Genomic DNA, 26,857 nt, shown 5'->3' on the forward strand with positions numbered 1-26,857 from the left:
GGCGCGCGCCGGATGTGACGTTTCCGGAAGCTCCGAGTGTCGTCCGCGGGGACAGGTGGGGAAGGGTCTGGGAAATGTGGTGGGGTTGAGGCCCGGAGCGTGGTCGGACTCTGAAGGGGAGCGGCCGCCGTGAGTGTGGGGCCTTCAGCCTTGTCGTCCCCGCGCCCTCTGCCCGGCCCGCCGCGCGCGAGGCCACTGACGGCTCCGGCCTCAGCCAGGCCCCGCGCGTCCCCGCGCGTCTCTGCCTGCCGCGCTCTGAAGACCCGAGAACCTTGGATAATTTTGCCCTGGGTTGGCAACTTGGGCGTGAGGGCCCTGAAGGAGGGGACCTCAAGCAGGTGTCAGGAGGTCCCTCTCCACTGAATACGCCCCCTCGGCTCGTTCCTGGAAATTCCTTTGACCTCGTCTTTCCTCCTCAGTCCTTTATTGCCACCTTCTCCTTTTTTTGCGGATGCCGCATCTCCTCTGGAGTGTTGCTCAGCCCTCTAGTACCGCTCGCTGACCTTGGGAGGGGTTCCATTCTCGATCTTACAGATCATCTCCCCAGAGGTACTGAGGCGCAACAAGCTTCAGTTAGCTTTAATGGGCTCTGGATCGAGTTTACTAATTAGGCAGCCTGGGGAGGTTTTAGATTTGCTGAACGGCTTTCTGAGCCTCTACAACGGCTTTGGGGGAGATGGAAGGCCTTTGCATCCCTGGTAGTCTGCACAGCTTTTGTACTACTCGTGAGGGTGTTTAGAGAGGAAGCTTGGGGTAAGTGTGACCTAGAGGTAGAATTGGCCAAGAAAAGCCTCTCTGAGGGAGGGCTTGTACGGGAGAACGGGAAAACAGTGGATAGACAAATGGAACACACTTGAGGATTTCTGGGCAGATCAGAATCCTGACTGAAGGGAAAGATCTCTGATGGCAAGGAGTAAGGTTTAAGACTGAAAAGACAAAGTGGGACCACTTGTTAGAGGGCCTTGAATTCCAATTCTACTCTAGTCGTATAGTCTAGAGCATGCTGGCTAGGGTGTGCTGTAATTCAATGTGTATCAAATACCCAGATTCTTTTTGAAAATGATGTAGAGTCATACAAATTGGGAGTTGGAATCTGATTGTAGCAATAGAATCAGATCTAGAAAGATTGTAGAATTACTGCAGTTTGAAGCACACGGAGGGAAAACTCCCTTCCTGTTTTTTGTTGGTCTGTTTTATTTATTTATTTATTTATTGCATGCCGAGTTACCTTTGTGCCCTTTTGTTATTTGAAGAGTGCTTAGTCTTTGAAGATAGATTTGAGTATGTTGTTTTTCAGATCTAAATTCCTTACCCTGACATGATGAATGATGTTGTGGATTGACTGAAAGAGGGGTTTAGTGAGCAGAACTAGGATTGTTCTGCATTCATTCCCAGACTAGTTCCCCTCACCTTGTGCTCAGAGATGAAAAAATACACCATGGGAAAGTGTCATTACTCTCATTAAATAAAAATGACCAAACTTGAAATCACTTAACAATCATCATGAAAGTTCATTGAGTATACTATGCCAAGTACTGGGATAGATGGAAGTGGGTAGCTGGTGGGAGAAGTAGCGCAAAAAATATAAGATACCATCCATCTTTTTATGGTGCTGAGAGCAGGACCGCCTCATGATAGGGAATGATTAAAGGGTAGAACCGAATCCCCATTATAGTTTTACTCCCTGTACCACCTAATCATGGCACAGGTTTTGTGGGGTTTTAAATCAGCCAATGCTTTTATCATTGTGATATGCACTTCCTCGAGGGTCTCAGCCTTCTTGTGGGAAAGAGACTTTATCTGATACAGGCCACAAGCGTATGGTATTTTTCTCTTAATTTCTCTGTCAGGTAGAAGTTAATGGGCTAACCATACTGTGTGCTAGGCTGTGCTGGGGTGATGGGGACCATGGTGCTGATGCCACCTGTTTTTTCTGTCTCAGAACTTCTTGGTCCTGATGTCTGACCATGGAGATGTGAGCCTTCCACCCGAAGACCGGGTGAGGGCCCTCTCCCAGATGGGTAGCGCAGTGGAGATAAATGAAGACATTCCACCCCGACGGTACTTCCGCTCTGGAGTCGAGATTATCCGAATGGCATCCATTTACTCTGAGGAAGGCAACATCGAACACGCCTTTATCCTCTATAACAAGTATATCACGTAAGACACCTCCAGTTTCCTTTTTCTTTTCCGGTGACTGATGCCTCACTCATTCTGTTCTTGTGCTCATTTATTCTGCTCGGAATTGCTAAAACTAGAGAACGTTACAACATCATTAGCATTAATCATTTTTTGCAGGCAGCTCCTACATAATGACTGTCCTTGACATTCAAAGTCATGAGTACTGAAAGTGTTATTTTCATGACTCAGTGATTTCATGAGTAAGAGACCTAGCTTTTTGGCCTGTGCCCACGTGGCCCAGCTGTTAGGCAAGAGAGAGGATGGTTAAACTACACGTTTTGTATTGGTGAATGTTTTGCCTGTGCTCTCTTTATTAAGGCAGCTAATCATAGGATTACTGTTGAGGTTTAACAGAGCCAAAATTTGTCATCTCTGCTTCTTTTGTCACAAACCGAGTGATTCAGGAAAAAGGTTTTTCTTCTTAACCTTTATTATGATCATGCAAATCATCAAATAGGTATTGACCACCTACAGTTTGTGTGGCTCATCATAAGACCTTTCCCTTGAGTTACTTAGCATCTTAGATAGGCAGCATAAATAGAAGATGGCAGTGCAATTAACAGGGAACAACTTCTAAAACCCCAGTCATGATGAAATGATGTGTAATTTAGGAAGGGAATAATGTTAAAGGGTCTCATTTATAATCTCTAGCCTTGTTCTTTCATGATACCAGGACCTTTAGAAAAATAATGACTATAATGTGTTTATATGACTCTTACAGTTCATAGAGTGTTTCCCCTGCATTGTTTCATGTGATGTTCATAGTTCTAGGTACATGGGGTAGGGCTCATCGTCTTCCCATTCTATATGTGAGGAAGCAGGCTCTGGGTTTCATGATATGCTTTGTTCCACACTTCAGAGTGAGAAGGCTCAGATCTAACTTTTTTTTTTAAGTAGGCTCCACGTGGGGCTTGAACTCAGGACACTGAGATCAAGACCTGAGCTGAGATCTAGAGTCGGATGCTTAACCGACTGAACCACTCAGGCACCCCTAGATTTTTTAACTCTTAATTAGGATTCATCTACGACATTGGTCTTGTTTTTAGTTCGTTTTTGATAATGTTCTGTGAGTTGAAGCTAGAGTTAAGACCATAGTTTCAAGCCACACTGACTATCTTTTGGTTATTTTTTATTCTTTTTTGAATAGGTAACATGTATACAAGGTGCAAATTCAGAAGGCACAAAAGGGTATATATATTTAAAAAGTAAGTCTCCCTATCCCTCCCTTTTCCCCAAACTCTCAGTGCCCTTCCCCAGAGGCAGTTCCTCTTATTAGTTTCTTACATGTCCTCCCCGAAATAATAAATGCATTTCAGTTGTAGATCACATACTGCTCGGCAGGAGGGTTTGTCAACCTTGGTACCGTTGACATCTGGGGCATCTTGGGTACTGGTTGACATCTTGGGTACTGTCTGTGCATTGTGGAGTGTTGAGTAGCACCCCTGGTCTCTATCCACTAGATGCCAATAGCACCCCTTATCCCCTCCCTGAGTTGTGACAACCAGAAATGTCTCTAGACTTTACCTGATGGTCTCTGATGGCCCGGTTGAGAACCGGTGCTCTGAAGAAAAGTAGCCTACAAGTGGACTTCCCGGGATTCGTACTGTGATTGTAGAGTCCCTTTGGTAGAAAAAGGGACTGCTATTGTCTCTTTATTTTTTTCAGTTTAGAAGTAGTCCCTGTCTCCTCAGAGATCATGCAGGCCATCCACGCCGTCATGCCCTGTTATGTGACCTCAGTGTTGATAAAGTTACATAGAATTAAATTACATTTTTGCCTCTCTTTGCTATTACGAGTTTTTCATTCCTTGACATAGTAGGCACAAAACTTATTTTCCTGAGAAGTTTCTTTGACTACTGTCCCATTCTTCTGCTACTGGTAGAAATAATATTCTTGTATATTTCCAGTAATCTGGTAGAGAGTTTTCCCAAAATGAGGCCACAGGTCACAATTCTTCAAAGAATCATGGTCGAGAAAATTAAATAGAATCATGGAATCACTCTCTCCAGTATTTTCTGGAGAACCTTCTGGGTCCTGTTGCCTCTCGTAGCAAGTGCTTTGAGGGCAAGGACCGTATTCATTTGTCAAATATGTATTGTGTACATCTGCTGTACGCTTGGCACTGCTCTAAGTCCTGGATACATAGGAAGTAAATGGCCCCTGCCCTTCATGGTGTATCTTTGTAGTTAGGGGAGAAGACAATAAACAGGTAAGCAAAGAAATGTCAGAGAGTAAGGCAAATGCTAGGAAAGCGACAAAGAGAGTGCTGTGAGAGAGATTAACCAAGGGTATCAAATAGAGTAAGGTCTGTCTGAGCAGGTAAAATTTAAACTAAAGCTTGAAGGATGCCACGGAGTTGGTCTTTCCAAGAGCATGGAGCAGAGTGTTTGAAACAGTTGTTACTGTGTGTTCAGAGCTCTTAAGTAGGAAATACCTTTGTGTGTTCTGAGGAATGAAGGAACATCATTGTGTTTGGAGTGTAGCAAGTGAGGAGGGAGAAGGGGATGAGGCTGGAGAGGCAAGTGGGGCCAAATCATGCATGCCATAGGAGTTTGTATTTTATCTCAACAGCATTAGAAGCCATGGCAGAGTTTTAAGTGAGGTTTTGACTTAATTTTACTTACATTCCAAAAAATATAAATTGGGCTACTATGTGGTAAATGGTGGAAGGTGTGTTAAGAGAGGCAGGGAGATCGTTAGGAGACTCTTATGGCAATTCAAGGAAGAGACTGATGGCGATGGCATGAAGGAGTGTGGCAGTGTGGAAAGAAGCAAGTGGATTGGGCATTTTGGAGGTAGAGTCCACGGGACTGACTGATAGTTTGGGAAGGATGGTGTCAAGGTTGACCTCAGGTTTCTTTTTTTAAAGATTTTATTTATTTGACAGAGACAGCGAGAGAGGGAACCCAAATGGGGAGTGGGAGACAGAGAAGCAGTCCTCCCACTGAGCAGGGAGCCCAACTCGGGGCTTGATCCTAGGACCCTGGGATCACAACCTGAGCTGAAGGTAGACGCTTAACGACTGAGCCACCCAGGTGCCCCTGACCTCAGGTTTCCGCCCTGAGTAACTTTAGGATGTGCTGGCGCATTTACTGAGATGGGGAGAGTGGTATAGAAAAGGGGCTGAGAGGGAACCTGGGTGGCTCAGTTGGTTAAGCAACTGCTTTCGGCTCAGGTCATGATCCTGGAGTCCTGGGATCGAATCGCACATCGGGCTTCCTGCTTGGTGGGGAGTCTGCTTCTCCCTCTGACCTTCCCCGCTCTCATGCTCTATCTGTCTCTCTCTCATTCTCTCCTAAATAAATAAATAAAATCTTTAAAAAAAGAGAGAGAGAAAAGGTGGGTTGAGACTCAAGGGAAGAGATTCAAAGGGGAGGAGATTCAAGAGTTCAGGCCTGGCTTCTTTGACATGTTAAGGTGTTAAGATGCCTCTGAGATATCCAGCAGGAAGTTGGATGTACCAGTCTGAACTGAGGAGAGGTCTGGGTTGGAGATACAAACTCAGAAGTCCTTGGCATATGAGTGGTTCTGAAGCCATGAGAGCTGCTGAGATCTTCTGGCAGATAGGTCTTAATCAGGGATCCAGGAACCCCACAGGGATTCATCGATAGAATTTAGCCTCCATGAACTCAGTTGGGAACAACTTTTCTTGTTTACTAACCTCTCACTGAAATTTAGCATTTCTTTCCATTTTGCACAGTAGTATTAATAATAATTATAATGCTGTCACCACCAGTAGAAATCGATATTTTTTTTCTTAAAGATTTTATTTATTTATTTGACAGACAGAGATCACAAGTAGGCAGAGAGGCAGGAAGCGAGAGAGAGGGGAAATCAGGCTCCCTTCTGAGCAGAGAGCCCAATGCAGGGCTCAATTCCAGGACCCTGGAAATCATGACCTGAGCCAAAGGCAGAGGCTTTAACCCACTGAGCCACCCAGGCGCCCCAAAGTCAATATTTTGTATCATGTTATGATTGATGTTGATATCCAAAAATAGCATTTACACTTACCTTTACTTCTGAATTACAGTACAGTTATTAAAGCCACAAGTAGATCCTGTTTTTTTAATGTATTAACAAAATATCAGTAAGGAAGCACACGATACAATTATTATATTTTGGAAAACTGTATTTCAGTAGAATTGGTTTCTAATCCTTCATGTTTTATATTACATCTTTAAAAAATTATTCTGAGAAGGAGTCCATAGGCTTCATCAGGTGCTAGAAGGATTCATGACATATTCAAAGATCAAGAAACCTTGATAATAAGACTGTAGAATGGGAAGAGCCTCGAGATTGGCTAGGTAGGGAGAGCCAGCAGACAGGACTTGAAGGGAGGTTTGAGAGGCAGGAGGAAATCCAGGAGAGAATGGTGTCATGGGAGCCAGAGGACACCAGTACTTGCAGGAGAGTGGCCAGCTGCGTCAGAATGGGTCAGATGGGGTGGGTGAGGTGTTGGGGTTGGTGTTGTGATGTCACTGGTGATCTTAGTAAACAGGTTTCACTGAAAGGACTAAGAAGACATTGGATCGGGGTGGGATGAAAGGTGAATGGATGCTAGGAAAGCAGAGACCACGAGTACAGCCCAGAGGTCAGCACATGTTTTCTGTAAAGGGCCAGAGAGTAAACGTTTCTGGCATTGCAGCCATTTGATCTCTGTCACAAGCTCTGTAGTGTGATAACACATGAACGAATGGGTGTGGCTGTGTTCCAACGAAAACTTCATTTTCAGATACAGATGGCAAGCCAGACTTGACCTACTAGTTGTACTTTGCCAGGCCCTGGCATAGATAACTCTTTGGAGGAGTTTGGACAGAGAGTAAAGGGAGTAACTGAAGAGGGACCAAGAGCACATGAATGTGTGGTATTTTAAGATGGGAGATTCTGGAGCATGTTTCTTTGCTGATGGAAAGGAACCTGTGGAGAAGGGGAAGCCGATGGTATAGCACGGAAAGAAAGAGCTTAACTGTAGCAAAAAGCTCTTGGCTAGACAAGTGGGCGTAGGATTAAGAGTACACAGATATTTAAATCGATTTTGTTCTGTGACCTGTGGTTACTTTGAGTGACACGAATATCCATGTTCACAGCAAGATCAGTATGGGGAATCTGTCCCTGTATACGGTTCCCACTGATGGGACCATTTAATACCACCAAATGGGCCAGGAGGAGAGCTCAGTGAGAAGGGGGTGGGATGAAGCAGCTCATTTACTTGCCTTGTTAGATTTGGAGTTTGATTTGGGACTTTGTTGGATTGACTTGACCTGAAGCAATAAATGTAGCTACTTTCATTTTTCTCACTGGTATCTTTAAGACCCTGATTCTGATTTTGTGAACTGACAAGCCGTAGGAGTTGCAAAAAAGTTCTGGCTTAATATTCTCAGTCTGTTTTCCACTTCATTTTTCTTGGTATATTCTTGTCAGTAACAGTGGCTCACTTAGGCAGTTATTACAACTGAGGAGAGAGGAGGGAGGGGAACAGGCATCTCCCTCACCACTCCTCTGCCTCCCCCACTATTGCAAGTCATTGTTCTAGACCTTTTGTGGATACTTTAATTCCGGGTTTTAAAAGGCATGTTTGTTCTTTTCCCCGGGACACTTCAGGCATCTGAATGTTCTGAAGTACATTTCCCTCTCAGAGGTTTTCCCTCCTGTAGGAATGCTTTGCCTTTTGCAGACCCCAGTATAGCAGGATCTTCAGCATATTAAATCAGTACATATTTTCATGATGAGCACAGACGATAATCCAGGCGGTGAATTCTTTCACAGCTTTTTATGGTCATTGACTAGGCTACATAGAAGGGAGTTACAGAGGACTTAGGCAATTCTTGTCTCCTGTGTGAGCCTCCTATAGCACAGACCTGCTTGCTGAAAATGGTCTGTCACCTGTATTGAAAATGTTTTCTTCTGGGATCGGGGCTTACAGACTAGGGTCTATGATCATGCTCACTTTGCTGATCAATTTCTAAGACTGGGAGAGAGGAGAGGAGAGTCCTTCGTCCCTCCATGTTATAGAGTTTCTGCTGGACTATCTGAAATAGTTACTTGTATAGAAAATTAATATTCATGATTAAAACAATTTTTTTTCAAACCACCCAGCCAGGGAAATATTAAAGTGAAAAGAATCCACCAGAGATGACCACTGTTAATTTCTTGTGTGTAGAGGGAAATGTTTGTCTGTGCAAGCACTTAGGCTCATGTGTTTATTCTTGTTTCTTAAAATGTGAATAAACTCATACAGTATATTCTGTTCTACAACTTTCTTTTTTCTTTTTAAGATTTTATTTATTTAAATTTGACAGAGAGAGAGCACAGGCAGGGGAAGTGGCAGGCAGAGGGAGAGGGAGAAGTAGGCTCTCCACAGAGCAGGGAGTCTGATATGGAACTTGATCCCAGACCCCTGGGATCGTGACCTGAGCCATAGGCAGTCGCCTAACCAACTGAACTACCCGGGTGCCCTACAACTTGCTTTCTTAACAGTCATATCTTTCCATATCAAGTCATACTGATCTCATTTCACGCCATCTCATTTCTGCCTGGAACAGTCTTGCTCCAGATCTCTTCATGGCTTCGTCTCTTCCAGGCTTAATTAAATGCCATCTTCTCAGCGACGCTTTCCTTAGCTGCCCTATATAAAATCCCACTCCCTCTCCTGTCACTTCCAGTTTTCCTTCCCTATTAATGACTTCTAGCACCGATTATCAATACATTTTTTCTTCTATTGTTTATCCCCCCACCCCATAACACATACCCTATGAGGTGCAATTTATGACTTTGTTCACTGCCAATTCCCATAGTAGATGCTCAATAAATATCTGTTGAATGAATGAGTGAATGATTATGTTGTTCTTCACATTTGGGTGCAATGTAATTTATTAAATAATCCCTTATTGGTGGACATTTAATTTTTTAGTTTTCCCTACTTCTACGACCAATGCTATATTGAATAGTCTTATGTATATCTTAGTACTGTGTAGGATAAATTCCTAGAGGTATATTTGTGAGTTTAAAGGATATGCAGATTTTAAAATTTGAATAGTTGTCTCTCCCCACCCCCAGGAAAATTACAGTCCCGTGGTAATACAATGTATTATTAAATTACAGTCCTGTTAAAAGTGTGTAAGGACACCCATTTCCTTTCACCCTGTCTACGTGGTTATAATTAACCTTTAAACCTTTGCCAATCTGATATATGGAAATGGTACCTTGTCTTAATTTGAATTTCTTTCGTTGTAAGTAAAGTTGAATACCCTTTTGTATATTTACCTTTTGTACTTCCTTTTCTGTGTATCTCTTTTTATCCCCATTGTCCCAACAGGTTGTTTTGCTTGTGTTCTTGCCAATACATCTTTGCTTTGGTATGTTTCCCCTCTCTAAGCTGCAACAAGATCTAACCCCAGAGAACAGTATACCTCTGGGCCACAGATATTCTGTGCCTACAACACTTCTAGCCCTGGTGTTAACATCTTCATCGATTCTTGTTCACACTTTTTGTTTATTTATTAGTAAAAACAATCGTATAGCATACATAGCTGTCGTAGCAGATGTTGGCTATTTGCTAGGCACTGTGCTCAGCACTTATTTTTTCTTTTTCATCTTTATTTGTTTGTTTGTTTGTTAACGTATAATGTATTATTAGTTTCAGAGGTAGAGGTCAGTGATTCATCGGTCTTATGTAACACCCAGTGCTCATTAAGCACTTTTTTTTTAAAATCTCTTTAAGCGTCCCAGCAACCTTATCAGGTAGTGCTAGTTTGTCTCCGTATATAGAGTATATATCTAGAAACTGAAGGGTAGTGAGACTGAGTAACTTGGCGGAGTTCACACAGCTAGTAGTGGCTGAGCCAGGATTTGAGCCCAGGCAGGGTGGCTCCAGAGCCTGCTCCCTCCCCGCTGAGCTCTTGCCTCCTGTACAGACGATGGGCTAGGTTGCCTGTTCTGGTTTCAAGAGATCCTTCTGCCCATATGGTCCCCATTCAGAGAATTGACTATGGTTGCTGGAACAAGAGGAAGGTATTCATGTACCCGTCTAGAAGTTTTACCTTATAAACTAGATTCCACGGCATGGTTCAGCATCAAAATAATAGAGGTGTGTGGTGAGAGGTTTCAGTCCCACTCTTGTCCCATCTACTCTCTTTCCCCTGCCCTCTACTTTCCTTGGTTTCCTGTATTACTGCGTACTTAAAATGTATGTACAAACACATAGAGAATTGTCCCCCTTTCTTACATACCAGGTGGCATACCAAATGCACTTTTGTATAATTTGGGTTTCTTTTTTTACTCACCTCATCTGAAGGTTTTAAGACCATTTTATTGCTCAGATATTTATTGAGTGCCTCTTCATACAGGCACTATGCTGGCTTTAGAGGGACTTGCAGAGAAGCACAAGACACAGGAATCTCTAGCCTCACTTCTCAGTTCTTCAGGTTGGGAGCACAAGTGCATATAAAGTGTCGTGGTCATGTGACATGGTGCTATCTGGGCTGATTCAGGCTTCCATACAAAGCACATTCAGCCCGCTAAAGTTAGGAACAGGTCTAGGTTCCTAACTTGGTCTTGTAGGACCTTGGTCTTGTAGAGCCAAGAGAGTGTTACTGAATTATAGATAGGTGTCTTGAACATAAGAACTAGCCTTACTTATCCTAATATCTTCTTCAGGGTTTGATGGGTGAACAAATGAATCTGTATTTTAAATATAGACTTTAAGTAAACTGTTTTATATCTTTCTCTGTGAACCCAAAGGGGAGAGTTTTAGAATCATTTTGATTTTAGAATTCATCCCTGCCTGAAGGGTCTTGTCAAATGGATTGAAATGAAAATTTTATGTGCCTAATATAGAACCAAGGGAGGAGGGCTCTTTTCAAAAGAGTTTGCTTTGGTGGAGGTCGACTTCCTTCCCCTTACTGAGGCTTCCTCCTCCGTTTACTCCTACCCATGGGCAGAAAGTGGAAGAGAATCAGTTAGTCCCAACTACAATATGGTATTTTAGAGCTGTGGATAAGCTCCCCTCAACTGATTTGTTTTGGGTATCAGTTTGAGTTCATTACACCTTAATCCTATTAAAAGACATCTTTGTTCAGTACCCCTCCAACAGTTCTGGGCGTTCTGGAGCCATGTAGAGGCAGAGTGATACAGTGGTTAGAAGCGTAGACTCTGGAATTGGACTGCTGAATCTGCCACTTTGGGCTGTGACAAGTCACTGAACTTCTGTTTGTTTTCACTCTTCCCACTGTTCCCACATCATAAACATTAGAGATCTGTGAATTGATTCAGTTTACTTTTCCCACTGAGCTTTACAGCTACAGATAAAACTGGAAGAGAAAATCTAGCACTTAGTTTCTCTAAGAACTTTTCATCAGGACCATAATGCACATCACACACATAACATGCACATATTACACACATACAACACATGTACTGTCTAAGGATCTCAGTGCTTAGTATGATGCAAGGAATATTCTGCTTTGAAGGCACATGAATTCCAAAGAAAAAGAAGCCAAATTTAAGGTCACAGGGCTAGAGGAGTCTAGAACATGGATTTTCTCAGCCTCCTGCCCTTGGTTGCCAGACTTACTTGGAGAAGAATTTGTGACCGAGGCCCTTTCCTTTGGAAGCCTGTCATGGTCATAATAAGAAAAGAATCTCTTTGGAGGTAAATTTTTGGGCACAGGGTAAGTTTGCTCCCCCCACCCAAACCCACACTCATCTTTTTAGTTGTGGGAGTCTGGTGCTTCCTGCACACCAGATTCAGGCGACGAGAGAAACACAGGTTGAAGGTGGGTGGGGAACGTGGTCACTGGGTTTGTGTGACCCCTTCCCTGCATGTCTGGAAACCCATCTTGTGGTGGCTGCAGGACATGGGATTTGTTTTACTTCAGAGTCTGTTGGACATTTGGACATTTTCTTTGCATGATAATGATTCTGATCCATTCCTTTAGGCTCTTTATTGAGAAACTCCCAAAGCATCGAGATTACAAATCGGCTGTCATTCCTGAAAAGAAAGACACAGTAAAGGTGGGTCTTCACTTTCACTGTTGCCCATCTAAAAGCTTCAAAGCAGCACAGACTAACTTCAAGGTAAAAGTAGTGGTGTCCGCATCTGAGCTTCAAATCCTGCAACGGGAGATAAGGCCATTTCACCAGATCGGTTATGAAGTAGCAGGTATGGTACAGTAGAGGTTATTTTACATTGTTTTGGGAAACATTGTTGCCATTGCCAAGCTGACTTAAGTCTTTTTACTTCTGTACTTAATTAGCTGGGAATTATTCTAATTCTCTGTTTTCTGTTTCGTGTCTCAGAAGTTGAAGGAAATTGCATTTCCCAAGGCAGAAGAGCTGAAGGAAGAGCTATTAAAACGATATACAAAAGAATATAGAGAATATAATGAAGAAAAGGTAAGTATATAACAGCAAAAAAAAAAAAAAAAAAAAAAAGACAAGAAATTATTGTGGTTTCTTAAGCTGTGCCCTGGCATTGCAATATGGTATTTTAGCAGATCCTGTGATTTTACTGTCATATTTTACTTTTTCAGCAAAGACCAGAAACTCAAAAGAGTGGAACACAAGTGTTTAGGCTGAGAATTCTAACATAGTTTTAGCCTGCTTGTCTTACAGGGTAACTTGAGGAACAGGAAATCTTGTTTGCTATATCTAGAGTGAGAACCTAAGGACAGGTTTTTAGATCAGCAAATTTTGGAGTGTTGATTCACATTTGGTTATACCTGTTTATAATAACTGATTGCTCTTCAATCTGTTTTCAAATGATTCTTGTTAGGGAGAGTGAGTTAGGACACATGGAGAAACTCCCAAGGCATGTGTGTGGTCTGTGTCAGATGTGAATACTTCCTGTGGGTTGGGGGCCCTTCCATGTTATTTTGTAGTGCTCTGCTGAGCCCTTCTCTGAACTCGGATGCTGCAAATTAGCAGGGCGGTAAACAGCTATGAGGCATCTGTTTGTAAGGGACTGAGTGAGTGAAAACCTTATTGAAGGAGATTATTACCTGATATTTCTTATTAGTTTAAAATGTCGCTCTGTATTGAACTGATCAGCAGGAAAATTTTGGAGGCTTCCTTTTGAGTTAAAATTCAGTAAAGACCCCTAATACAGCAGGGTGAAGTTTGGATTTGGTTCTGTTTTGCAGCCTTGCTTGGGATAAAGAATGTATGCACAGCACAGTCAGAATAAAACTGTGTTAAATACAGATTATGAGGGATAGACGGTAAGTTGCAAGATTTCAGTAAAGAAGAAAATACATTAGTAAGAGCCGTTGAGGAAGGGGAGTGAGGGGATCAGGACCTTCACTGTCCTTGCAGAGTCAGTCTGCAGTGGCCAGCTAGACACAAGCAGCGACATTCCACAGTGTGGAACTGCCGAGGGAAGCGCGAGGTCCGTGTTGGGAAATCGGGCCAGAGCAGGTGCACATTTTAGGAAATCACTCTGCTGCAAAGCCTTGTTCCGAGGTGTGAAGTCACCTGAGTGTCACGTGTAAGCCTGACTCCTCTTCCTTCTTTGCAGAAGAGGGAAGCAGAAGAGCTCGCACGGAGCGTGGCCATCCAGCAGGAGCTGGAGAAGGAGCGGCAGAGGGTGGCCCAGCAGAAGCAGCAGCAGTTGGAGCAAGAGCAGTTCCATGCCTTTGAGGAGATGATCCGGAACCAGGAGCTGGAAAAAGAGCGACTGAAGATCGTGCAGGAGTTTGGGAAGGTGGACCCTGGCCTAGGCGGCCCCCTGGTGCCGGACTTGGAGAAGCCCTCCCCAGATGCATTCCCCCCGGCGCCTGTGGCATCCGCACAGTCTACGGACTATAATACGACCCTGAGGCCTGCCAAGCCACCCGTGGTGGATAGGTCCTTGAAACCGGGAGCATTGAGCAACTCAGAAAGTAGTGAGTCCACTTGCTCTTGGCCTCTTCCATCTCATTGGCCCCCAAGCAGAGTGTCATTCTGTGGGTTTCAGCCCAAGATCACCTCCATGATCCCACTCATTAGACCCTGGTCACAGAAGCTGACCCAAAGGGGTCAGTATTGCTATGCTGGGTCCTGTCACACTGGCTGTCATGTGCAGGTGGCTGTTGCTTCAGCCATATAATTTACCTGGAGCAGGTCACTTTTCTGAAGAGCTCATAATATCCTTGAAAGTCAGACCCTTCACTTTTAAGGATTTTACAGAGATTGAAAATGTTCAGTGAATTAGAGAACACTGTTGGCCCTCTGGAAGGGAAATCTGAAATTTATAGTATCACTTTATAATTTAACAATTGACTTTTAAAAAATAAAAATGGGCTACAGAGTTGCACTTGCCTTGAAAATGATCCCATTCCTTAAGGAGCTTGGTCAAGGTCAATATTATACGTAGTCGTTGATGATTCAGGCTAGCCGTAAAAACTGTTGGCAGTCTTTCCTCCTCTCACCACTGAGAGACTGTCTGAGACAGTAACAGTAGCAGCAACATGGTGCATATACCTCGGTTAGTAGAACAGATCATTTTGGGAAAGAACTTTCAAGTAGTATTTAAGGAAGTCAGCTTTGCAGAAGATCCACTTACAAGGACAGCGTAAGAGTGGACAAGGGGTTCCAGACTCTGAATCCTGGCCTTTAGGATTTCTCCCCATGGACTTGGCAGGCTTGTCTCCCACTGCTCTTCCTTCATCCATATTCTGTGCTCTGGTCAGATTGGGCTGTCACGTTCCCAGAGCTGCCCCTGGACTATTTTATCTAAGGAGGTTTGTTAACATTCGCCCTGAACCTAAAATCTCCTTTCTCTATCTCTGCCTTCCTTGCTTTTCTTAAAGTTTTGCCAGATCCCCTTCCCTTCATTTAGACTGACTCTGTTCTCCTTAAGACACTCAAATCTCTAGTATCTGTAATGCAGTTGAGATCATTTCCTTGATTGTGTAGTCCTTTGCCAATAACTAGATTTTAACTTTTTCCTGGTTGGGGCTTGAATCTTACTTGTGTTTGTGTTCCCTGTGAGCTGAGCACAGTGAGCGCACTGGTGTGCACTCAGGGAGTGGTTGTGGAGTTGCAAGGAAAGGACTGTGCCGATACTTCGTTCAGAATCCTCACATGCCACTGTCTCACTGCCATGTGACTGCCTGCTCCCCTGTCTGTTACCTCCCCAGCAGTTCAGAGCTTGCTGTTACATGTGCAGAAACAGAACATCCCTTTTCTTTTCTTTTCAATGAAAATGTGACCATGAAAGACACATCCTAACTTGAGCCTGTGGTCTCTCACAGGGCTTCTCCCTGGTGTCCAGCGACTGGTCCCGTTCTTGGCATTCTCAACCAGGCTTATGAGCTGCTCTGTGCATTCATGCCTCTTTTGAGGACCAGATGGGGGTTTTTTTTTGTTGTTGTTGCTTTGTTTTGGCATTTTAACATTCTTCCAAATGAATAAATTCAGAATTCGTTACCCAAAATATTTTCCATTACCCAGAATATATCTGGTATATTTCTTTGAAAGTCCTACTCTCCAATATTCTTATGCGAGATGAAAGAGAGATTTAAAATAAAAACAAAAACCCAGTTGAATTAGGTTTTTTTTTTTTAAATCCTTTATATTAGGTTGTGACTGAGAATTTCTAAATAACTCAGGACCTTGTTTTGAGTAGTAAGTAGTTCACCTTTGTCTTAACTTGAATTGTTCAAGACTCTTTTTTTAAAGTAATGCACTTGCAGTTTCTGTGGCCACAACCCTCCTCCTCCTCATCCATCAGGATGAGATCCCCACTCACTGTCCACAGTTTGGGGAACCCCAGTGATTTGGCATTGCTTTCCCAGGACTGCCAGCTCTGCGGTCTGCTTGGGAAGCCTCTCCCCCTGGTCTCAGACTTCTCTCCTTTCTCCACAACAGCTCCTACAATCGACGGACTGCGCCATGTGGCGGTGCCCGAGAGGCTCTGCCCGCAGTTCCTCCAGTTAGCCAGTGCCAACACAGCCCGAGGAGTAGAGACATGTGGAATTCTCTGTGGAAAACTGGTAAAAACCAAACGCTTTCCTGAGCTGAGACTGTACCTTTCCCCTTGGCCTCCTGTGACTCTCAGAGAAGATATCCAGGGTCAGTTACTGTTTGCGACGGTCCCTCTGCAGAAGGAACCGGGGATAGCGTAATGCAGTGTTACCTTGAGTGTCGTGACCTTGCATTTTATTGATTTTCATGGTCCCTTGAATTGAAGATTATTTTCATGCTAGTAGTAAGAAATAGATAATTCTAAACTTGGTAGGAAGAGCCAGCATTACCTGTATGTCAGTTTTTGCATACCTGCTTTATGGTAGGACTGGGAATATCCAACATATAAGGCACGTAGCATGTGTCCGTAGAACATACCCAGGCATTTTGAAGAGATGGGAGATATACCCAAAAATGAATAACACACTGAATGGTATATGTGGTAGAGCGCTAGGGATTCAGAGGAGGGAAATGTCATTGAATAAAGGCACTTGAAGAATCCATTGCTAACTGCTGAATGCAGAAATGAGTGAAATGGAATAGACTGAAACTGAGCCTTGGAGGATGAGAAAGGTTAAGAGAACCAGTAAGAGGGAAACTACCTTAGACTCAAGCAACGGAAGAGAAATGGTATTATCCCAGAGCTTCTTGGGACCCACAAGTAGACCCATTTGACTCCCCCTGGAAATTCCCACTGGGCTGTGGGCACCCGTGGCTTTGTAGAGCGCCCCCTGCAGTGCACATGAGCAGCCAAGGTTGGGAACCACTGAGTGAGGGACTCAGGGAGCACCAGTCTTCATGCTGGCTTGAGAACGGCCTTTGTTGTACAGATGTTTACCTTGAAACTACTGTGACAGTGGGGGGTTGCATAAGTGCCAGGGAGTGGTGACAAACTGTTTTCTCCTTTGACAGATGAGGAATGAGTTTACCATTACTCATGTTCTCATCCCCAAGCAAAGTGCCGGGTCTGATTATTGCCACACCGAGAACGAAGAAGAGCTCTTCCTCATACAGGATCAACAGGGTCTCATCACACTGGGCTGGATCCATGTAAGCAATCCTGAGCTCTCCGAGGGCCAGGCTCCTCCTCTCTCCCCAAGTTATAAACATGCTGCTTATTTCTTTCCTTGAGCAAAGTGAACTATGGCCAGATTATTTAGGTGACTGTTTTTCCCTCCTCCGGAGGCACACTCGACTTCCCTCGCATACTTGACTGCTTCCACTCCGGTACTGATTTCTGGGAACTACTTGGGGCTTTTTAATTTTTTTAATTTAAAAAAATTTTTTTTAATTAAAAAATTTTTAAATTTAATTTAATTTAAAAAAATTTAATTTTAAAAAATTTTAATTTAATCAAAATGAACTTGTTTCCTGTAAAGTCCCAGTTTCCCTGTAAGTATGAATAGTGGTAAGATGCTGGCCTAGAGTATATGTGGATATTGTCTGTAGAGGCTCTGCCTACTTCACACAAATGATGTTCCTGAAAGGTATATAAGTCAAACTATTTTAATGAGCCAAGGAAGATAATTCAGATGTATGCATTTGGTCTTTGTTAAAACAGCATATACCTTTATGTAAACCAGTTGGGTCACCACTATGGCAGATTTTCAAGGGTTTTCTTATTGTGAGTAGCCTAGTGATATTTAGGTAAAATGTAATTCCATCCCTAGAGGTCATTTCTACTTTTTTTTCCCTATTCCTTTTCAACCCCTCACTCCACAGACCAAGCTACTTTTCATGGTTTATGATAGGCTTACTTACAAACGAGTCTGCTCATTTCTGGATTTGGGGAGATTACACATACTTGTATGTTAGACTTGGGAAATACTGACCCAAGAGGCCGTCCTATGTGCCTCTCCTGTCTGCATTCCATGACCTACATATTTGCCTTCTATTGGGTACCCCCTATTATATAGTATGTGGGTGGCAGAAAACTCGTTTCTTATCTGCCGGAGGATACAAATTTGCGTAAGACAGGGCTTTAGTTTCATAAAGGAGACTAGACAAAGAGACAAGTAATCACTCTTCACATGTGGCAGAAGGTGCCAAGTGCTTCCAGAGGTGCAAACAGCACTATGGAATTCGGAGGGGAGGATTGCACCTGGCTTGATTTCCCAGAATTTTGACAAGATAGGCTAAGAGAGAATTCCATGTGCGGGGGGCAGCACTGGAATAAGCAGTCCTGAGACATTGAGAGGTCTGGTTTGTTGGAGTTCATGGCTCATATCAGGAAACTGGTCGATAAGCTTTAATGTGATGCATTGGAGCAATGTTCTGGGGGGTCCTGGGCAGATAGGCAAAATAGTTCTTCTTTTGGGATGCCTGGGAGGCTCAATTGGTTAAGCCGCTGCCTTCGGCTCGGGTCATGATCCCAGGGTCCTGGAATTGAGTCCCACATTGGGCTCCTTGCTCAGAGGGAAGCCTGCTTCTCTCTCTGCCTCTGCTTGCTTATGCTCTCTCTCTCTCTCCTCCTCCTCTCTCTCTCTCTCTGATAAATAAATAAATAAATAAAATCTTTTAAAAAATAGTTCTTCTGTAGTAAGTGGAGAGTTTTTAAAGGTTTTTTAATAGAGCAAGACTATGCTCAAAGCCATTCTTTAGAATATCTAAAATAAAGGCTGTTTTAAAGTAGGTCAAGGCAGGGAGATCATATAAGAGGTTTCGGGGGTGATAGAATCTACTGATGAGAGCTAGGGTGATGACGTTGCATTTGGGAAGGAGATGAATATAGGATTTCAGAGGATGTGGGTAATGAGCAAGAGGAGGATGAGTAAAAGCCAGTGGTGACTTAGAGAGCAGGCCTGACTCATGGGGGTGGCAGTGATTATCCCATAAGCAGAAACAGGGGCTCCAGGAGGATAACTTACTTGAGAAGTGGGATAAATTGTGGGTTCAGTTTTGAGCATGTTGAATTTAAAGTATGTGTGAGGCTTTCTGTCGGTGGAGACAGAAACAGCAGGCAGTTGGAAATGTGGCTGGGACTTGGGAGCAAGGTCAGGGTAGGAAGTGAATTTGGGAGACCTCTGCATAGAGCTGACTTGGGAGGCCTTGGAACTGGAAGTGAATGGAGAGCAAGAAGAGATTCACCAGTAGGTTGGGGGCAGGCCCCCCGGGGAAGTATAGGGAATAATAGTTGGTCGTGAAGCAGAGAGGTGGAAGAGCAGGGGGAGGGCAGGCAGTGTGTTAAGGCACCGAAGCCAGAGGAGGAGGAATGCTATAGAGTTTGAAGAAGTAATGGGGATTGAGGTTGTGCTGATGGTGAAATGTACACTATTTTTGGAAGGACTTTAGTTCACAGGGAAAAGGAAAAAAATGGGATGGTGATTTAAGGAATAGCCAGGTTGAGAGAGTATTTGCTTGATTTATGGTTTAGTGTGAAAGGCTTGAACATGTGTTTTGGTTTGATTTTGATTTTTTTGAAACCTTTATATTGGAAATACATAAGAAAGGACATGAAGATAAAGGTACACTTCAGTGAATCATGAAGCAAATATCTACGTACATGCATGACCCATGTGAAGAATTAGAACGTTGTGAGAGGCATGCTCCCGCTCCGTGGTCTTGCCCTGTCACACTTGCCCTCTGACACAGGTAACCTCTCTCCCACCTTTTCTGTAACTCCTTTGCTTTCTTAACAGTTTTACTACCTACTTATATATCCCTGACCTCAACAGTTTAGTTTGGCCTGACTTTCAACTTTATATAAATAGGATCATGATATGTATTCTTCAGTGTCTGGTTTCTTTTGCTTAACATTTTTAAGGCTTATCTACATTCTTGTGTGTAGTTGTGTGAATGTGTTTGTATGCCCAGTGAGCCAGTGGAGCTCAGTGGAGCATCGTGGAGCCAGGAGAGGAGATGTAGAGGGACAGAGACGAGGTAATGTGGAGGTAGGAAAGTATTCAATCAAAAGTATAAGAAGGGGGCTCATCCTGGGGCACCTGGGTGGCTCAGTGGGTTAAGCCACTGCAGGTCATGGTCTCAGGGTCTTGGGATCGAGCCCCACGTCTGGCTCTCTGCTTGACAGGGAGCCCGCTTCTCCCTCTGTCTCTGCCTGCCTCTCCACCTACTTGTGATCTCTCTCTCTGTCAAATAAATAAATAAAATCTTTAAAAAAAAAAAAAAAAGAAGAAGGGGGCTCATCTTCTTATGGGGGAAAAACACTCAGACAGAATTGAAGAAAGAAAGCTACAGAGAGATTTTGGAGGTTCTGTTTGGAAGGGTTGATGGAATTCATTTGATTCAACAGGGTTGCCATCCAGATGCTCTGCCTGGCCAGAGAAGACGGGTGGTTTTAGGAACTGGAGGAGATGGGGCAATGTTTGGGTAATTACTGTTTAGACTGCAGGTAGAAGAATAAAAGGATTTCTAAATTGTAGCTGAGGGTCCAGCTAGGAACAAATTTAGAGCTGAAGTTGATAGTATTTCAGCTTTTTTCCCCAGTGATCTTTCTGTACCATTCGTTCCCAACTGGGGATTAAAAGCAGAAAAAAGCAGAGGTTTGCTCACATCCTAAACTTGGCAAGAGGATTATGGAGAAGATCAGTTCTTCCTTCTATACTTTGCCAGCTATAAATCAGGTTCCCTGGTCCAAAAGTGTATATGATCACGTATTGATCACCAGCTATAGGGTGACCCTCCCGCCTAGGATTCAGGCCGTCCCTCAGCTTGCCTCAGCCCTGCCTTAGCTTGCATCGCTGTCCTGTGGCTACTCCCTCCCATCCAGGCGCAGAAGCTGCCCCCAGCATTCAATCTCCTTGTTCATTTCTGCTCCTTTGGTTTATTGTTTTCTCTTCATAAAAATGCCTTTCTCTGTCTCCAGCATGATGGACACAACTGTTTTTTCAAGAAATTCAATTGTGAAGGGAAGGAGAAAGAGAAAACACAATAGAAGGGAATAGAGGCTCAAGACAAGGTTTTTTGATTTAGTTTAACAATTATTTATTGAGCTCCTGCTGTGTGTCTCTATATTGTCTTTCTGGCTAGCCCAACTTTAGATCAGAGGCCTAGATCAGCTTGTATAGGCCTCATTTGTCCCAGTTAAAATTCCTTGTTCTAACTGTGGGATAAAGGTGTTGGTACAGGCCATTTGTCCTGTAGGATCACATAATTAGGTAGACACTATTTTTCCTTTGTGGTCACCAAAGTTCATACCTGCCCCAAGAGGACCTGTGTGTGGATTTGCTGTAGCACTCAGCTGACTTGTTCCTGGCCTGCAGACCTCTTCTGCAGTGAGCTGGCCATGGCTTTGTGTGGAGGGATGCTTCTTAGATGAGGCTGCACATAAGAATCATTGAATCAACTTTCTATCTATCTATTTATTTATTTATAGATGAGGAGAGGGGCAGAGGGGAAGAGAGAGAATCCCAAGCAGTTTCCACACCCAACATGGAGCCCAATGTGGGGCTCAATCCCACAACCCTGAGCCAAAATCAAGAGTCGGATGGATATTTAACTGATTGAGCCACCCAGGTGCCCCTGAATGAGCTTTAAAAAAAAAAAAAAAAAAATTTCTCCAGATGGATATTTCTAGGGGTGGGCACAGGAGCCAATGCTTTTGACAGGCTCCTCGGGAGCTTCATTTCATACACAGCAGGTTTGAGAACACTGATCGAGTACACTTACTTATGTTCTGGCCCTTCTGTCGGTGAAGGTTGGTAGTCTTTTTGAGTCCTGTTGGGGCTTTCTTTTTCCATTCTTGTTATCTGTACTCATACTCCTCTAAGACGAACATAAGGCATTATGTGACTATTCATTTGTGTACTAACAGTGTGCTCAATAAAACATTGAATGGTTGAAAACAAACGAGATCAATTGAATGTACATTTCAATGGTGCTGTAATGGATTACCTTCAAATTTCAATATCTTAGTCCTTTTCCCAAACAAGAAAGGGTCTTTTGTGTGATTTAACTACCACTGAAATCCTGATTGCCCCCGGCTTCTCACATCCTTAGATGGTATTCATTAGCCATAGGACAGCATTTGCTATTTTTGCCGCACACTCATGCCTGACCGGTGCCAAAAAGAAGAATCATTCACCCACCTGGGGTTTGTTAAGTACTTGACTTGTACCATGTTGAAGTATTGAACAGCGTGTACCATCTATTCCAGAATGGATGGCTCTCCATTGCAGAGAGAAAGCTTGTGAGGGGCCAAATAAGTCTTGATGGTCCATTAGAAATTATGAGTTTCTTCACATACTCCTGTTAAGCTATACTTCTTTACAGTGCTCAAAAAGTAATGAACTTCAGGCATTGCCCCATCGTGATTGCCACTGGCTTTGTGCTTGAGAAGGAGATTGTGGCCAGCTGAGAGCTCTTTGGCTCTGTTTCCTTCATGGGCCAGGCTTGGCTGTCTCACTGAGGGGCATCTCAGACGTTTTTTCCTCTTCTCAGACTCATCCCACACAGACCGCCTTCCTCTCCAGTGTTGACCTACACACTCATTGCTCCTACCAGATGATGTTGCCGGAGTCAATAGCCATTGTTTGCTCCCCCAAGTTCCAGGAGTAAGTACATTGATGCGGTTTGGGGCATTATAAGGAGATAGTGGGGAAAAGCCTCTCAGGAAAAGATTTCTATTTGGCAGACCTTGTTCTCTGTAAAATATATAGATTGTGGTCATAATTGGCTGTTTTTAAAAGTTACCTTCTAAGCACCATATCCTGATACACGTCCTATGCTTGTTTTAAAAAAGATAGCCAAAGCAACAATTTCGATGCTTTTCTAAGAAAAGGACATAAGAAATTTAAAGTGTTTGACTTGAAGCAATAGGAGTTTTAAGAAACTGGTGTCAAATTAAAGAATTTCAAAGTCAAACAGATTATCTCGGTTAACTTCTTTTTCATTCTAAATCCTGTTATTTACTATGAGTTCTCCAAGCAAACTAGTGTGGTGGCAGTGATGAGTCATTCTCTAACTCTGACTCATTCAGCAGAGAAGAGACCTATGTGCCAGCACACTTTTGAAGCTGTCTCAAAACAAACTCCATGTGTGTGTGTGCACGCGTGTGTGTGTGCACGCGCGTGTGCATGTGCATGTGTGTTTGGGACTAGGGAAACACCTTTGCTTGATTCTGGGCCTGCTTTTTTTTATTGCAGAACTGGATTCTTTAAACTAACTGACCATGGACTAGAGGAGATTTCTTCCTGTCGCCAGAAAGGATTTCATCCACACAGCAAGGATCCACCTCTCTTCTGTGTACGTATCTACATAGAAGAAATTGGGGCTATGCGTCAAGCAGGGAGGACAGTCTGAGCTGATGAGGTGCATTGTCCTTTCTGACCCACGCAGAGGATCAACCTTGTCATTTATCTTTGCAAATCTTCCTAAAAAGAACATACGTGGGAAGCGGTGTGGGATAGGAATGGATTTGAGTCGTAGCTCTGCCATTTAAGGACTATCTTGGATTAGACTTAATTTTCCTGGGCCTCAGCCTACTCATCTGGAAAGGGGGATGATAATGATAATAATACCTACTTTATAGGGTGAGAGGCTTAATTGAAGAAAGTACCTGGTGCAGTAGCTGGCTTATTAAATGTTAGTTTTTTTTCCTTCATCAACGCCAGTTGCTAAGGCTGTACTTCAGTGAGAGATTTAAATTCAAAGGAAAAAAGCCCCTTAAGATTGGTAAGATATATTTGATTCTGAAATTTTGCTTAAATAATAGGGATTTATTTTTCTGACCTTCTTAGGAAGTTTTTTTTTTTCTGAGTTATAGTCCATGAATAAAAAGTTTCAGTTGCTGGTAAGATCAGTATGTTTCAATTTGTCCCTCAAATCTAATGTGATAGATTGCTTCCCTCCATGCTGGCCATGGAATGTTAATTCTTTTGGGTTCACCAAAAAGTGACCAGTATGGACAAGGAACTCAGTACATTGTCACATGAAAGGAACCGGGGATGTTTAGAGGAGAAACCTCAGGGAGGATCTGAAAACCGACTTTCAGTGAAAGAAGAATTATTGTATGAAAAGGTATCAAGTGCGATTCATAGGCCTCCCAGAACTGAAACTAAGTCCTCACAGAATGACAGTTTTCAGCTGAGTTTGAGAAAGAACTTTCTGACAGATCTGTTCCAAAATAGGTCAGTCTGCCGGGAATGTGATAAATGTGTGGGTACCAGGATGTTGAAATAGTGGCTGCAAAAACAGTGCCCACATTTTCAGTTTTTCAGTTATAAAGACCCCTTTTGCATGATGAAACTAAGCATTCCCCACGTGACAGTGGGTGCACTGTATTAGCTGGTTGACACAGTCACCCAAAAAAAACTAATGAATTCATTAGTTCTTTCAAAGAAACGTAAATTTCATGAACAACTCTAGAATATACATCCAATTGAAAAGTAAATGAAGAAATGCGGGCCCACGTTGATTGAGGCTACAGAGAGGGATTGGGGAGTCACGGATTCCCGGGCCTCTCACCATAACCTCATGTAAGTAGCAGTCTGGCTTCCAGACTGGAAACCACTAGCCAGAATAAGCATGTTAAACAAGAAGGTTTAAAAAGTGACTTCTTAGAATTTTCCAGGACTTTCCCTTTTTTTCTCTTTCCCTGTTGTAGAGCTGCAGCCATGTGACTGTTGTGGACAGAGCAGTGACCATCACAGACCTTCGATGAGAATTTGATTTGAACACTTCCCAAGAACTATAAAACCATATCAGTGTACTGTAGGCCCTTAATTTAAACCTTCCAGAAAGCTCTGGAAGCTTTTTTAGGCAGAATTAAAAGTGAGTATTACCTGGGGGAGAACTGATTTTCTATTTCTGGTTTAAAAAGAAATATTCGGCTGTATTTTTTACGCAAGTATGGGAAAATAGCATGATCCCACTGAGACAACTTTTCAGTCTGTCTGCAATTAAAAAATTAAGTTGAAAGAATGGTATAATGAACACTTAATCTATACCCTTTATTCTAGATTCACAAGTTGTTAACATTTTTTTTTCCTCCAAGCTATCCTCCTAATTTCTCCACCTATTTGTCTACTGTTTACCTTTGGAATTATTAAGGGCATCTATGCAGAAATTTGGAAGCCATTTAGAAAATCTTTGGGTTTTCCTGTGGTTTATGACAACATTAATGAAGCTTATTACAAGGGTGATGGATAGCTCACTATGTCTGACCAGATGGTGAGGCCCAAAAACCCTGAAGAGTGATTTTGTCAGGAAGTATTGTTATTTAACAAATATGTCTGGATATTTTTTCCTCTACAATAAAATAACAATTAACATATTTTGTGTGTGTATGCTCTAGAGTGATCTGTTTGATCAAGTATTATGGAAACAGGCTAACTAAAAGGTCTGATTGTTTGGGGAAAGGTGAGGGGGAAGTGGAATTTGAGCTGGGCTGATACTGAAGGTGTGTCCTAGTTCACTGTCAACTGCTCAGTGTCATTTGTCTGCCTGTTGCCATCTTCCAGGGCTGTGAAGCTTTCTGTTCTTCTGGTGTTGTCTCAAGTGGGTCATCCCATTCACTTCCTCCTTAGGCCCTGAAAGCTTTCAGCTAACGATAATGGAGCCTTTATTTGCGGTGCCAGGTTACGCTCCAACTGAGTGATTGCATTCCCTTGCCACACCACCCTACCAGTGTTGTCATGTTGACTGTGTTTTTCTGACTCAGGCAACATCTAGGAAGGTGTTTGAAGCTGCAGTTGGTTCTGTATTTCTCTTCCTATGAGCTGAGCCTACTGTTCTAAGGTGGCCTAGAAATAATGGTATTGTTTGTGACCCCTCAGGTGAGGACAGGTGAGTAAATACCTTGTATGGGTGAAGAATGAGTTCTTTTTATATCAGAATTCTGTGGGGGGAAAGTCTGCAAATGTCTGAAGTTTTGCTTTATTTTAAAGTTTTGTGTCCTTGAATATATTATGTTCTTTATCACTTGGGTTAGTGTCCTTGAACTTTTCCCCTGGAAGAACCACGTTTATATTCTTCTTCTCCTCTTGGTTTCCTAACTCCCAAGGTATCAGAAATTCTTTCTTCTGCAGTTCTGGTGTAGGGGGTGTGGGACCAAGGGAGTCTGGGGAGGGAAAAGAGTGCCTCTCCTCTCACTGCCTTCCTCTCCCTGCTGTGGCCCCAGAGGCAGCCTGGACTGTCCCACCTTGCCTTAACAGTCCTATAACTGCCCCCATTCTGGTACTTTCTAGGAAATTCATCCTTTCTTTCCATGCTCAGGGTACTGCTTAATTTAGGGCTTTATTGCCCCTTATTTGAATTCGTGCAATAATAGGCTTTTACTAGGTCTCTCTGTTTCTTTCTTTCTTTTTCCTTTTTTTTTTTCCTTGGTATTTCTTGACTCCATTCTGTTCTTCCCAGTACGGTCAAGAGAAGCTTCCTACATTACAGCCATTCTCATGTTTCTCCTCTTGCTCCAAAACCTGCAATAGCTTTGTATGGCTTGAAACCTAAATTTAGCCTTTGTTCAGAACTTTCTGCATATGACCACATAATACTTTTGCTCCTGGCTATGCATTCAAATGCCTGGAGAGCATTTAAAAAAATATATATATACTGATACTTGTGCTCTACCCCACACCAATGAATTCTGCATTGCTGGGGTGGGGCCCCACACAGAGTTTTTGGGTTTTTTTCGTCTTTGTCTCTAAAGCTGCTAGGGTGCAGCCAGGGTTGAACAGCACTGCCGGAATCACAGTTCAGGGACCACTGTACCTAAGAATTGGGAACTCTGTCACCCATCTCTGCACTTCAGAGACATTCTGCAAATGTTCATCGAACCAGA

The 26,857-nt window shown here is 43.1% G+C and overlaps 1 protein-coding gene across 3 annotated transcripts; it reads left to right on the forward strand.

Annotated features, from left to right (window-relative positions):
* Positions 1 to 25,352, forward strand: STAMBP (STAM binding protein). Of its 3 annotated transcripts, none has more exons than XM_080813946.1 (10): positions 1 to 55; positions 1,943 to 2,160; positions 12,117 to 12,192; positions 12,478 to 12,573; positions 13,694 to 14,060; positions 16,027 to 16,151; positions 17,035 to 17,172; positions 22,519 to 22,631; positions 23,223 to 23,322; positions 24,683 to 25,352. In XM_080813946.1, exons 2-10 carry the CDS (start codon positions 1,958 to 1,960, stop codon positions 24,737 to 24,739), a joined length of 1,275 nt encoding a protein of 424 aa, XP_080670072.1. In that variant the 5' UTR covers positions 1 to 55; positions 1,943 to 1,957; the 3' UTR covers positions 24,740 to 25,352. The 3 variants fall into 3 exon arrangements, with proteins under 3 accessions (XP_080670072.1, XP_080670071.1, XP_080670070.1); XM_080813945.1 differs by having other exon boundaries at positions 37 to 753; XM_080813944.1 differs by having other exon boundaries at positions 39 to 549.
* Positions 25,353 to 26,857: the final 1,505 nt, after the last annotated feature.

The sequence above is a fragment of the Martes martes genome, assembly GCF_963455335.1.
Source record: "Martes martes genome assembly, chromosome: 9".
Taxonomy (NCBI): Eukaryota; Metazoa; Chordata; class Mammalia; order Carnivora; family Mustelidae; genus Martes; species Martes martes.

Excerpts from the sequence above, each read along its gene's own strand:
- STAMBP (XM_080813946.1), top strand. The coding sequence starts at position 1,958 with ATGTCTGACCATGGAGATGTGAGCCTTCCACCCGAAGACCGGGTGAGG. Across the intron at positions 2,161-12,116 it reads CTCTATAACAAGTATATCAC|GCTCTTTATTGAGAAACTCC; the intron begins GTAAGACACCTC and ends CCATTCCTTTAG. Across the intron at positions 17,173-22,518 it reads TCACACTGGGCTGGATCCAT|ACTCATCCCACACAGACCGC; the intron begins GTAAGCAATCCT and ends TCCTCTTCTCAG.